Consider the following 14,964-nt stretch of genomic DNA (forward strand, 5'->3'; position numbering starts at 1 on the left):
TTTTTTTCAAGATTTTATTTATTTGACAGAGATCACAAGTAGGCAGAGAGGCAGGCAGAGAGAGAGAGGAAGGGAAGCAGGCTCCCTGCTGAGCGGAGGGCCCGATGCGGGGCTCGATCCCAGGACCCTGAGATCATGATCTGAGCTGAAGGCAGAGGCTTTAACCCACTGTGCCACCCAGGCACCCCGCATATGTGTACTATTTTTAAATGTAAAAATGGTATCAACAAATAATAATACATTTAATACTTATATGACTAACTTAGCTGTAGCAGCTATAGTAAGAGACTGACTACATTGTTCTTCTATATTAGCAACCTTATGTTCAAAGGAAAACTAAAAACTATTTGGCAAATCATCATTTATTAGGGTTTTAGAAGAGGTGTTTCCCTTTGGCGAGGATATTATATACTTAGGTGCTCTGAAATTTGGGATAGATCCCTAGATTTTTAAAAGTCCATAGGTTATAGGAAAAAAAAGAAATTCAAAGCTGATTTCCAAAATTTTCAAATGTTTTTAAAAGTAGCTTCCTATGTGATAGTTTTCTTTCCTATCAAATGAATTTCTGAGTAAGTCTATTAAAATATTCACACATAATATAGAGTATCTAAAGATATATTGTCTTAAAGTATTTATTTAATATCATCTACATAAATTAATGTTACCCAGACTATCCTTTGGAGAACACTCTCCTGCAAAATGTCAAAATATTGGGCATATAGGGACCTTAGGATATTAAGGTTTTGGGGGGAACACCTATCAAGTGAGAACCCTGCACTTAATTGAGACCCAGATCATGTTTGGGAAGATACAGTATAAAAGTTTTATAAGATAATTCAATAGGTCAAATAAGACAAGCTCTAGGATTCACAAAAGATGCAGAGAAACCATTATTTAGAAAAATTCATACTGAATTTAACAATGAAGAATAGAAAAAAGTACAGTCCTCTTGGGAACACAAACTGTCACACCCTCTGTAGAAAACAGTGTGGAACATCTGCAAAAAGTTAAAAATAAAACTACCCTATGATCTGATCAGTAACTGCACTATAAACAACAGCACTAATTCAAAAGGATACATACACCCCCTGTGTTTATTGCAGCGTATTTACAGTAGCTAAACTGTGGAAGCTGCCCAAGGGTCTGTCGATTGATGAAGGGATAAACAAGAGGTGGTATATATATACAATGGAATATTACTCAGCCATAAAATCTTGCCATAGGCAATGACATGGATGGAGCTAGACAGTGTAATGCTAAGTTAAATTCGTCAGGGAAAGAGAAATACCCTATGATTTCACTCACATGTGTATTTAACAACATGTTAAAAATAACAACAAAAACGAGCAAAGAGACAGAGAGAAAGGGAGAGGCAAACCAAGAAACAGACTCCTAACTACAGAAAACAAACTGATGGGTTACCAGAGAGGAGGAGGTTGAGGGGATGGGTGATGGGGATTAAGGAGTGCATATTTTGTGATGAGTGCTGGGTGTTCCATAGAATTGTTGAATCACTATATTGTATACCTGGAACTAATATTACACTGTATGTTAACTATATTGGAGGAAAAGAGAACTAATGTTCTCAATACAAAATTACCTATGTGAAAACATTCCAATTATTAACCATAACTGGTGGGTAAGTATTAGAACAGTTTTGGTAAATTTCAGAAATGGACCCTAGTATATGAATGATTAAGAATTACCATTAAGTGGAGCAGAATAGTATTATGAATAACTGAAGCTAGAAAAAAATTGAAATGGATACAAAGCTGCTGTAAAGACGACTTTCTAAATTTAAAGATGAAAAAATCACAAAAGCAAAAATCATAAAACATTTTTATATATAAAGATATAAAAATAGATAGTCAAAGTGAGGAAATACATTTAAAAGGTAAATATTGATGCTCAATGAGCTAATGTGTGTAAATCAATAAGAAAAAGACTAAGAACACAATTCACAAAGAATGAAATACAAATGCACTGATACTTAAAAAAAATGCCCAACTTCATTAGTACTCACAGAAAGGTAAATTAAGATTAAAAAAAGCATTCCACTTTATTAAATTAACAAAAATCTTTAAAAATGAGAATATTCAAACAAAGCGTGTTCATAAACTAATACGAAAAGTTAGTGAAATTAGAATAATTCCTTTGGAAATCAGTTTGGCAACATCCATCAAAAAGTCTTAAACTATCCTTTTCTAATCCATATCCTAAGAATTACAAATATTTGTCAACCATTTATGCATAAATGTATCACATTGAAAAGTTGGCAATAGCTGTGTTCTATGACCTCATTATGACTAATGAAAATTACATTCGATATGATATATCCAGTGAATGCAATGACACAGGTAATGCAAATTACAAATTAAGAATCCCAAAAATAACAACATTCAGAAAGTTCAGTGAGATGTTAAACAGCATATTCACTACTATCATACAGCTATTATTAAAAGGTAGAAAATTTTAAAACTGAAAGAAAGATGTGCCAAAATATTAAAAGGGATTTTTTTTGGATAGGAGGATTATGGGTCTTTTGATCAATTACCTTTTAGGTGTTTTCTGTAACACAACAGGATTATTTTTAAATAGGAAAAACAGAATGAACTTGGTTATTCTTAAAAATAAAATGCCTTTAAGAGAAGGAAAATTTAAATGAAAATATTAAGATGACATTGGATTTAATATTTTGTTAAAAAATTTTTGTTTCCTATCAGGTTTCAACTTTCCAGGTGGATAGAACAGAGAATTGCAGAGAGGCTCTGTATGACAGACCAGAGGGTCTGGGCAAATCGCACAAACAATATAGCCCTTGTGTTTGCTATCAACTCATCCAGATGACACTTGGCCAATACTAAATGAATCAATACTAAATGGCCAATACTAAATGAATATAAGAATGTCTGGTAAATTAGGCAGTAATCAGTTATCTTAAAATGATTTCCAGAAACATTAAAATCAATGTTAAACTTTCTGATCTCCATTTTGGTTAATACTTTAAGATATTTTTGAGAACACTTCATGAATTTCAAGTGTACTCTTTTAAACAAGAAACTGTGCTTAGATGATTTTTTTTTTCCTCCTGAAAGAAACATGTGTGATACATTAAGGTACTCAGTTTGCTTTATTAAAGATAAAATATGTCTGTAAAAGTGAAAGTAAAAAAGGCAAAAAAAGTATCTCTGTCTACCCCTGGGGAAATTTTAGGTGAATTTGCAGCCCTGAGTTGTAAACTATGGTAATTTAGCAGTGAAGTTGATGGATTTTAATTAAAGCCTTCTGCAATCCTTAGTGGCTTAGAGGTAGAAGAGCCAGAATTTTGAGGGAATGAAATATAACTACAATTTACTTAATTCTTTTGCTTCTAAGCTAGTGGTATCTTCTAGTTTTGAAATATATACATATATATCCTTGTAAAACTCTAATTTTTATATTTTTTCCAAGAACTTTTTATTAAATTTCAAAATATATAGAAGTAGAGAAAACAGTATAGTGAGCACAACCTTCCCTTCAAGCACCCATCACACAAGTTCAACAATTATTATGTATAGCTAATCTTGTTTCATCTACACACCCGCCTATTTCCTTGGTCATGCTAGGCTATTTTGATTGAAATCTCAGACATACTTTTCTTTGTAAAATTTCAGGATAAGTCTCTAAAAGATACTTTATAACATATTCACAACAACACTGTCATGTCTATAGGAAAAAAAAAAGTATTCAAATTTTTCAGACTGCCTTTGTCCATACTCGTTTAGATTAGAATATATGTAGGTTCCATTTATTGCAATTGGTTGATAAATCTCTTAAGACTCTTTTAATCAATACATTTTCCTCCATCACTTTTTCCCTCCCTTAGGGTATTTTGTTGAAAAAAACAAGTTACTTGTCCAATAGAATTTCCCAGTTTTCTGTAAGCTGTTCTATAACAAGTTCTATAACAGTGTGAATACACTGGGACTACAAGAATAGACCAGGGGACCAGTGTCACCGACACCAATGACCAGCATTACTTGTGAGTAAACTAAAGTGGGGAACGCTCTACAGTTTAACATACAAATAGGTGATCCCACCTTCTTTTTTCACAGTAGTTTATTAAATTGCTAATAACCAGTACAAATAGCAAATCTGACAGTACTCACCAGTCTTCATTTCTAATAAGCGCTTTTTCTTTTGTTGGCGTTCAAGTCTTTCTTTCTCTGCCAATTCTTTGGCTAGTTGAGCACGTTTTTCCCTTTCCTCTGCCTCTCTTTTTTTGATGTTCTCCTTTCTTGCTTGCTGTTACAAACAAATTTTGGAAATTGATCAATTTTTACCACAGTGATTTCACAAAAATTATTAATCTGTAGAACTATGATTAAATATCTTTTAGATAATGGCTACTTCTAATATTAGTAACACAGTCTTTTAAAAGATGAGCACAGGAACCCTTGTTAAATATGGATCTATAAATACAACTTATGTTTGAAGCACCTGCGTCTTAGTGGAATCAACTAAGGGAAGGGAGACAGAAACTAAAAATAAAAATCATTTAATTTACAAATCAAAACTGCTTCCTTATATATATTTCCAAAAGAGGGTCTAGCAAATGTATTAGAGACTTCCATACATCTTCTGCAGGTAAACTACTGAGTACCAGAAAAGTAGTCAAGGAAATGACAGAAAAGAGTTGAAATTTTGCAATGACTGTTTCATATTACAGTCCATCACTTAACAATTTCTCTCACATGAAGACAAGTGTCATAGGATGACTAGAGGAATATTTGGCATTTCAAAGCTAGACCACTAACTTCTCCTCAAAACCAATAACATGTGAACTATAGGATCCTGAATAGATATGTGGTTTAATTTCTTATTTTCTAAGTTTTGTACAAATCAAGAAACCCCTCTCACCTGCCATTAGTATGAATTAACAGACTTTTCTATGTGCCAACAAACAGGATAGCACATACTAGTCTCTGATAAAGACTGTGTTCTCAGTACCAAGGAATTCAAACAGACTATCTAATGGTCATTTATCACTAATAGTATTAAATAGAAAACCATATAACTAAACTTTAACAAGTAGGTGGCTTATGTTATTTTGAGAGAAAACTTTCATTTCTCTATTGTCGTAATTTTGTTTGTGTTAACCCTAGAGAAAGTGCGTGGTCTTCATTGGAAATCAAATAGTAAAATTTAATATTGTTGACCAAAATGATGAAAAGCACATGGGGAAAAAAGGAGGAAAAAAAGCCTAGAGTAGAGACCATACGAATTCATCCATCCATTCCTTCATGCAATAAATACCAAGACACTGAGTCGTAAGTGGTATTCTGAAAAGCATTAGACATGCATGTGTCATATTTGTATATGACAAATATATGCATAGATGTATCTATAGGTCTAAAACAAGTTTTTATTCTATGTGATAGGGTGGACCAAGAAGCAAAGATAGATAATAAATAAAGAGAGTTTGAGAAATATTCTACCATGAAAAAAAAAAAACAAGTGATGTGATAGAATGCTTGGGAAGTTACATTACAGTGAGGCAGTCAGATAAGGCTTCACTCACTGTTTGATTCATGCTGAATCTTCAATGTCAAACAACTAACTAGGTGATAACCTGGGGCAAGTACAAATGAAAAGGCTTTTTGGTGGGTTTGAGAGAAAGATAGAACGCCAGTGTGATGATGGAAGGGGAGGTGAGGAGATATACCAAAGCTTGATCACTTAGGGTGAGCCAGCCAAGATAGGGAGGTGGCATTTTCTTGGAAAACAACTGGAGATTTTTAAGCAGGAGAGTGCAACACCAAGCACTCTAAGGTACAAGAAGAGCCTTTGTTCCAAATGATCTTTTCAAAGATACTTATATTATGAACAGTCTTGGAAGATAGAGGTAGGGTCTCATTCTTAAGTAAATGGATTTGTTCAATGGCCAGTAGGAAAGCTGGGGCAAAGGTCAGGCCGTCTTACTACCCTTCAAAAAAGATTGGGTTCCCTAAGTTCAGGATTTCATTCCAATAATACAAACCACTGGACACGTAGGTATGAAATCTGGCTGCTTCACATTGCCCTATAGGAATATAGATTCAGGAATCTATACAACCATTGACTCTGGCTAGTGCTAGTGCTGTACTAAATCCTTTGACTCCAGTCTTGGGTCTTTTGCCAACATCCATGAAACGACGGCAGGCTAACAAGCTAAATTCTCCTACTCCTCACAGTTCATGACATACCTGAACACTATTACTGCTAAGCTAAGAAATGCCAGTGGCAATAATAGATGCTTTCCCATGTAATCCCTCCAGTCCTCAAAATGGATTCTGCATTCTCTATTTGGCACAGAATGGTTCAGGAGTTGCTCATTGTAATGAATGTAGGAAGAGCCAGGACGGGAAGGCTGCCTATAGGGTATGCCCTTTCCACCACACTGCTTCAGACATATGGGAGTGTTAAGCACCAACTCTAAGACAATGGCTGCTATAAAAATCAACACAAAAGAGGCAGGAAAAGGGAGCATTAAAGTAGAAGACAAGCACGTATACATGTGTGTGCATGCACGCACATGGTTAGCCATGTGTGTATAGGTAAGGGAGACAGGGAAGACTGGACTGTGGTAGAGATTTTGGTAACTATTCAGAAATCAAAACTATATTTCTTGCTTCAGGGAAATGAGTAAGAGGAAACTATGATAAATAAAAAAGATATATTTCATGTAGCTTACTTATTAAACTTATTAAAGTAGAAAATTTTCCAATGTAAATTTTCTACTTTAATGACTGGATGCATTTCAATGAGAACATTTAATAGACAACCTATTACCGGACATAATTGCCACACCCTTTTAGTATTCCACTGGGCAATAAAAAGTCAAAATTACTTCCTAAGGCCTATAAAAATAATGTTTACATTTAAGGAATAAGGTCTGAAGTAGTTTTTAAAGCTATTTTGTTTTATGGAAAATGCACTATTGATTTTCATTTAAAAGCCAATCTCATTTAAAACATATCTTATTCTGACATTATAACTACTAGAAGAATTTTGGCTGGAAAAATACCAACAGACAGCATAGAAATAGGTATTTAGTCTGAAACTAATATCCCAGTTCAAACAGTAATTGGGAATTTTCTTTTATTCTAAATGTTGAGAAGCAAAAGTAGCAGAAAACAGAAAAGATGAACAGTTAGAGAAACCTCAGTTTTCTAGATACAATTGCCTCTTGGTTACTTTCCATTCTAAATACAAAGCTAGAAAGAAAAGTTATGAGCTGTACATGAAGATAGCTATAAGTCAATTGTTTAATCCTCTCATTTTTTTATTTTTAGTACAGTTTACACACAACATTACCTTAGTTTCAAGTGCGCAACTTAAGTGATTTGACGAGTTTATATACATTATGAGATGTTTACCTTATTCTTGACCTGGTTTTCTATTTAGTCAACTGGCAAATAAATTGAACTGTATCAAGTGCTTTCAGCTATGCAGTGCCAAAAAAACTTCTCTGGGTGCTTGCAGAATGGCCCTGAGATAACCTGGAAAACGCTCCTGCCCAGAGAAAGATCTCTGGGCAATGACCACAGACAGTTTTAAAACTTCAGTCACATTTTGACTATTCACTTCGAAGTCATAATCAATAATTTACCTGAGCTCCTAAGGCTCACATGCATTTTATGGTAATAGGAGACTCTAAAAGAGCTCTATAAAAATCCAGAGTTAATAAATAAGTGTATACAAATAGAGATAAATGTCAAATACATGTACATACATGTGTGCATTCCAAAAGAAAATGAGCGCACAATTATTTCCCATCATAATTTGTGTTCTGCATAATATAATGAGAACTTTGCCACAAGTTTAAATATACATTATAGCATCACACCTTTTTGTCCTGGAGAAACCAAAATGACCCAAAGCCAGTGACTTTCAATAAGCACATGTGCGTGTGTGCGCCTGTGTGTGTTTGTAGAATTTAGAGTGGTCTGGCAGAATGTAATCCTTCATAAGCTGTGACTATTCTCTTAAACATTATCTTTGAGTTTTTAAAAAAAATTTCATCAACTTTTTTATAAATTTCTGTGACTTTCTTTCTCCACTCAACTTCTTTCTCGAACTCATTCACATTTTTAGATATAAACAGAATCTCATTTTCACTGCTTATAATATTAAGTTATTTTATTATTTACTTACCTATCGGTGGGATTTGAACTGCTTTGGGTTTTTGGCTATGATGAACAATGCTGAAAGCAGCATTTTTGCACATGTCTCCCTGTACCTATGTGTAAGAGTTTTTTTTGTTGTTGTTGTTTTTTGTTTTTTTTTTAAAGATTTTATTTATTTATTTGACAGAGAGAGAGATTACAAGTAGGCAGAGAGGCAGACAGAGAGAGAGGAGGAAGCAGGCTCCCTGCGGAGCAGAGAGCCCGATGCGGGGCTCGATCCCAGGACCCTGAGATCATGACCTGAGCCGAAGGCAGCGGCTTAATCCACTGAGCCACCCAGGCGCCCCTGTGTAAGAGTTTTTTAATGGTAGATCCCATTAGGTAGTTCTTAAATCTGTTTAGAAATTGTTGACAGTTTCTTTAAGTGAAAGAGAACTGAACGTATTAGAATGTAACACACAAGCAATAAGGATAAGTATTCTTTGTTGATGCTTTTTGTTTTTGTTCTAAGGAGTGCTAGGTCCCCTTGTAAAATATTATTTGACAGTGTGGATTATGACCAAAATAGTGTGAAAGCCACTGCTCACTCAGGTAGGAGTGGAACTGGGTGGTGAACAAAAGGAGAGGTTCCTCTTCGATTTTACTACATGGTGTCAAAATGTTTCCTAAATGGTTGTGCCAAAAGATACAGCTACCATCAGCGCATAATCATAGCATACATACTAACCAAATTGTTATCATCAGTCTTCTATTTAGCAAGCTTATAATAGTATCACACCGTGCTTTTAACTGGTATTTCTATGGTTACTAATTAGCTGAAGTTGCTTCTCACATGTTTATGAAACATTCGTATTTCCTACTCTGTGAAATGCCACTGGTATCTTTTACCCACTTTTTTATTAGGTTATCATTTTCTTAATTTGAAGTTCTTTATTCTGGATAGTAACCTTTAGTCAGTTTATTTTGTAAATAGATTCTGGATTTTAACTGTCATACTTCATTTACTTGTGTAGTTCTTCAGTAAACAGAAGTTTTTAAATGTAGTCAAAAATATCTTTTCTCTTACTGCTAGCGCCTTTTATAACTTATTTAAGAAATCCTTCCCTACTTCAAAGACAAAGAGATTCTTATACATTTTCTTCTTAAAAAATTAATAATCCTATTCACACTTTAGTAGCTACTTTATTTGGAGTCACTGTTTTTGAATGGTGTGAGGTAAGGAACCTATTTACTCTTTCCTACGGAAAAGGTTGAACTGTAACTTTCACAACTAACCCACTCTATGCCCACTGATGGGCAAAGTCATCTCTTCTGGATTTCAGGGTGGCCATATATGTGCTATTGTTGGCGCCTCTTTCAGTCCATCTGGTCCAATATATCCCTGTTTGCATCAGTAACACTCTGTCCGAAATATTATAGCTTATGCCTGATTTTTCTTCTTTAGAATTGTCTTCACTTTTCTTGAGCCTTTCCTCAGTCACCTATTTTGCAGAGAAAACTTACTGAAGTTTTTGAAAAGGCTTATTAGGATTTTGAACAGGATTGCTCTAATTCTGCAGATTTTATGTAAATAAAATTGGTATCTTTACAATATTGAGTCTATTTATAAACATAATGTGGCTGTCCATTAACTTGGGCCTTTTTAAAATCTTTTGAAAAAAAAAATATACTTTTTCCATCTAGGTCTTAGACATTTTATGTTAGATTTAATATCTGTATTTTCTACTATTTTTTAAAATGGTGTCTTTAAAAAATTATGATTTCTAATGTTTTATAATACCCCTTTTATATATTCCATTGATAAAATTTATTTCCAATAATTTTCTTGTGGCTTTCTTTTCATATTATTAATAGACAACCATATTGAATGGTTACTCAGTTATCAAATTTTCTATTTCTTATTTTATCATACTGCAGGAACTAAATTCCTATTATTAGGCTAAGAAGGTTCTCTCTGTCCCTAGTACTCTACCTAGGGGTAGAGGGTTTGAGGGTTTATTGCTCTTGTTTTAAAATTTGAACAAGGGTTGAATTTTATCAAATGTTTTCCTCAATCTATTTAAAGTCTTAATGCAGTAAATTATATTAATGGATAGTCTAATATTAAACCACACTTCCATTTCTGGGATAAACTCAACTTGGACATGAAGCATTTACTTTTTGAACATTTGGTCATTATGCATAGATATTTATATTCTATCAGTTTAGAATAATCATTTCATTAAATTTGGTAAAACTCATCCCTAAGACTTTTTGAGCCAAGTATTTAATTTGTTCAAAGATTCTAAAGAAGTCATCTTATAGGCTTATTCAAGCTTTCTTTTTCTTTTAAAGTAGTTTCAATATGTAGTAGTTTTTCTAGGAACCTATCTATTTCATCAACCTAATTCTGGCCTACAAATTTCACTTGCCTACAAATTACTGGCCTACAAATTATGCTTGCCTCTTTTTACTATCTTCTGTATCTGTAATTATAATCCTTGTTATATCCCCAATAGCTCTTTTTTCTTGATTAATCTTTTCAGAAATACAAGTGGGGGAGAAGCAAAGGGAGAGGGAGCAGACCGCCCCTGAGCAGGGAGCCCCAGGTGGGGCTGGATTCCAGGACCTTGAGATCCTGATCTGAGCCAAAGGCAGATTCTTAACTGATTGAGCCATCCAAGCGCCCCCTAATTGTCTTTTCAAAATAATGACAATTTGGCTTTTCAAAAATTCTCTAAATCCTTTTTCCTTCATTCCTTTGTTTCCTTATTTTTTTCTAGGATTATACAATTCCTTTTTAACTTCTGAGGTCAGATGCTTACTCCCCCCGCCACCCCCAGTCATTCCAATCTTTTAACATAAGCACTTAGGGTACAAATTTTTTTATACCACTATCACTACATTCCATAAATCGTGGAGTATTCTCACTATTGTTCAGGACTTATTTTTCTCTATGACTTCTTCCTTAACGTAAGTTATTTCATGCAATTTCAGAATTTTCAAAATAGAGGTTTTAAAACTTCATCCTTTTTCAAATTTGATTGCCAATTGTATATTATTATAGTAGTTAATGAAGAAAGCCGCAGCTTAGAAATTTATCAAGATTTCACTCATGGTCTCTAGTACATGATTACTTAGGAAAAAGCGCCACTTATGACTGAGAAGTGTACTCCTAATTGTCAAGTTGGGTTCTCTATTAATCAAATCAACTCTATTAATTGAATTGTTTAAATCTCCCATATCTTTAATGCTATATCAATTAGGAACTTTGTTGAAGTTTCCCCCAATATAATGCCAAATCTGTCAAGTTATCTCTAGAAATTATAAATTTTTACATGTCTGTTTTGGCGCTGTTATTATGCTCATGCCAATTTTTGAATTGTATCTTTCTGATGAATTCAGCTTTCTATCCTGAAGTAACATTCCCTTGTCTTAAGTCTATTTTGTCTGTTATCAACATAGTTTCCCTTTTTCATTTGGTTAATATTGTATTCATTAGCTGTTCTTTCAAACTTTTCCACATAAACTGGGTTATACATAGGTCTCAAAGAGCATAAGGCTAGGTTTTGTTTATCCAATCTTAGTCTTCTAAAAATTTTATTGTGGCTTATAAAATATTTGTTTCTACCACTTTATTTTAATCCTTCTATTGGTTCTTCTTTATGCATCTTATTAATTTTCTTTGTATGTCTTTCTCGGTCAATTTCTCCCCCTGTGATTTGGAATGTATACTGGATACGTCTATCCCTTTACTGGTTATCTTTGTAATTTTATCACACAAATTAATTTAACAAGACCTGAAAGTTCACTGATAGCTTTATCTCCCTTCTTCTCCTTTGAACAACAGAAAAGATTAAACACCTGAACTCCAAATACCTCATTCAATTTATTTCACAATTCTGTCCAGGAGTTAAGTTCTAAACCCCCTTTTCTACAAAACAAGTTAGACTTTTTTTATTGTATACTTTCCTTATATTTCCTTATATTCCTTATATTTCCTTATATATACTTCCTTATATTCCTTATATTGTATACTTTCCTTATATTGTATTTCCTTATATTCCTTATATTTTCGTTATATTTCCTCATAGTAGATATGAAATTTGTCTATCAATCCTTTCTTTCTGAAGAAAAAAAATGTTGCCTCTTTAAATATATTCTTTAAAGTAGGGGTCAGCAAAATACACTTGCGGCTTGGCCAGCAGTTTCTATAAATATTTGTATTGGACATAGCCACACCCTGTCACTTATATACCACTTACGATTGCGTTTATACTGCTACTGCAGAGCTGAGTAATTTTTAACATCTGGTTTGCAAGTATTTACTACCTGGCCCATTAAACGGTTAGCCAATCCCTGCTTTTGGAGCTCCTTTAACAGAGAGATGTTCATGAAAAACAACCCTTTGCCCTTAAAGATTTCCCAAACTTTCTCACAAGACAGCCATGTTTTAAAATAACTTGTATTGTAGTGGGATTGATCTTTGAGTCTACACTATATTGTGAGAAAATTCTCACAAGTACGTTCTTATAAATGGCTGATCAATACATAGATCTTTATTTCTTAAATACTTTTGTATAATGTGGCAGTTCTTATACACTATATATATTTCTGGGTAAGTTATGCATGCGTGTTTTAGGATGCAAAGGTAAACAATTTATCATTGAACAACCACATAAGGTCCTGAGCAGTCATTCAAATAAGTTTGTTGACCGGACAATCAAGAATATCATCAAAAATATAGTAAGTATGACATTTTATTACTTTCAGAAATGATTTTTAAAAGTCTGTTTACTATTGCTTCTTAGAAAGGCAGTAACATGGTAAGAAATCTAAAGTCTTGTGTCTCAGTTTCCTCTTCTGTAAAATGGGCAAAATAACACCCACTTTATGGCGATATTATAGAGTTAAGTGCCAGGCATGCAGTAAAATCTATATAAATGCAGCAATTATTAATAATATTAGCAATATTACTAACTTATATTATTTCCATTACTATATCATTGGTGAAATGCCCCACACAATTATTTATCCAGCAACAATCAAGCAAGAGCCACTTTTTAGCTTGCATTGATTATATATGCTTCTATCAAGCATATGGAGGAGTGTCAATTCTCAGGGTTCCTATGAGAATACAAATATTTCCCATTCAGAGATGTGACTGTACACTGTATGTACATATGTACACAATATGACTGTACATTGACTCGATAGTAAGTTCCTCCAAAGCATACATCTAATACAGTTGGATTACTTGTCAGGGAAAATACAAAGGTGAATTAAATATGGGAGGCAAGGTATACTCTTATTCTCTAGTCTAGTTATTTACCATTAAAAATTATATATTTATATTTTCATATATAGATACAGTGTTTTTAATACTTCTAAATCTAATATACTTAATGAGATTTTATTCTGAAAAAGAGTTTAGTTTCCTACAGTATTCCCTCCCCCAAGGTATTGCTTGCTTTTGAAATTAAACATTTTTTAAAAAGATTTTATTTATTTATTTGACAGAGAGAGAAAGAGCACAAGTAAGCAGAGAGGCAGGCAGAGGGGGAAGGGGAAGGCAGGCTCCCCACTGAGCAGAGAGCCAGATGACCCTGAGATCATGACCTGAGCTGAAGGCAGAGGCTTAACCCACTGAGCCAGCCAGGCACCGAAAATTAAACATTTTTGATAAATTAACTTAAAAATGTGCCCAATGACACAATTCAGTTTTTTTCCCTCAAAAACAAAATTTTAAAAATTGATGTGTGTATCGCCTCCTTCCAAAAAGCTTAGTGGTCTAATTCCAAACATACTTTTTCTTGTCAAAAATATTTGTCTTATTTCATGAGAAAAATTATAGTATAAAAATGAGAATATAAAACACAAGTGGACTTCCATAGACCCTGACTTTTTAATCATACTGAAACTCCATTTCTGACTCTTAGCTCATTTAAATAATTTTGTCTACCCAACTCAACATTTTCAACATATGATAATATTCTATATATATTGTTAACTTTGAAAATGACTGGAAAGCTTATTATGTGAAAAAACATTGAAAAGTTTATAAATGTCTTCTTGTTCAGAGTTATATTTCTTTCAACATTAATGAATATTTAAACTGCAAACCAGCGATCTTTTCAGTTTTCACTAAACTTAAAAGTTTTTCTTCTTACTTAAGTATTTAATTTTTATCTCAGATAAAATAAGATTAGACAAACTGAATTTAAATCTGCATGCTTTCCAGAGGGATGGGTATCAGGTACTATGAAAACACAGGCTAATTCTCTTAGAGAATTAGAGTAAACAACCACGCAAGAGTCCAACACATTCCCATTAAATGCTTTTTTAGCAGTTTACTCAATTTTGGGAAAACTCAATGTCAAACATACTAAATGCTTTCTAGAAATTCCTGATGACCACATTTTCAGGAAGAAATGGGAAATATTTTAACTAAGAAAACCTTAAATATGTATTCCGGTACATATTCCTATACTGACACACGGAAGAATCATTTTTCTTATAATTAACACCAGTCACAACAGTCTTTAAGAAAATAAAACATATGTGGGATGCCTGGGTGGCTCAGTGGGTTAAAGCCTCTGCCTTCAGCTCAGGTCATGATCCCAGAGTCCTGGGATGGAGCCCTGCATCCGGGCTCTCTGCTCAGCGGGGAGCCTGCTTCCTCCTCTCTCTTTCTGACTGCCTCTCTGCCTACTTGTGATCTCTGTCTGTCAAATAAATAAATAAAATCTTAAAAAAAAAGAATATAAAACATATGTGATCTATTTGCCCATTTTCCATTAAGATTTTCTTTTGTAACTAAATACAAAATTTCCCCTAC

The 14,964-nt window shown here is 33.6% G+C and overlaps 1 protein-coding gene across 2 annotated transcripts in view; it reads right to left on the bottom strand.

The window, feature by feature from the left end:
- DIAPH3 (diaphanous related formin 3) overlaps nucleotides 1–14,964 on the bottom strand; it is a 512,673-nt gene that overhangs the window by 167,708 nt on the left and 330,001 nt on the right. For both annotated transcript variants that reach the window (XM_046028127.1, XM_046028128.1), the window contains one exon: nucleotides 4,149–4,284. In XM_046028127.1, the coding sequence (XP_045884083.1) occupies nucleotides 4,149–4,284 (136 nt within the window). The remainder of the gene's footprint in view (nucleotides 1–4,148; nucleotides 4,285–14,964) is intronic.

This window comes from Meles meles, chromosome 14, assembly GCF_922984935.1.
Source record: "Meles meles chromosome 14, mMelMel3.1 paternal haplotype, whole genome shotgun sequence".
NCBI lineage: Eukaryota > Metazoa > Chordata > Mammalia > Carnivora > Mustelidae > Meles > Meles meles.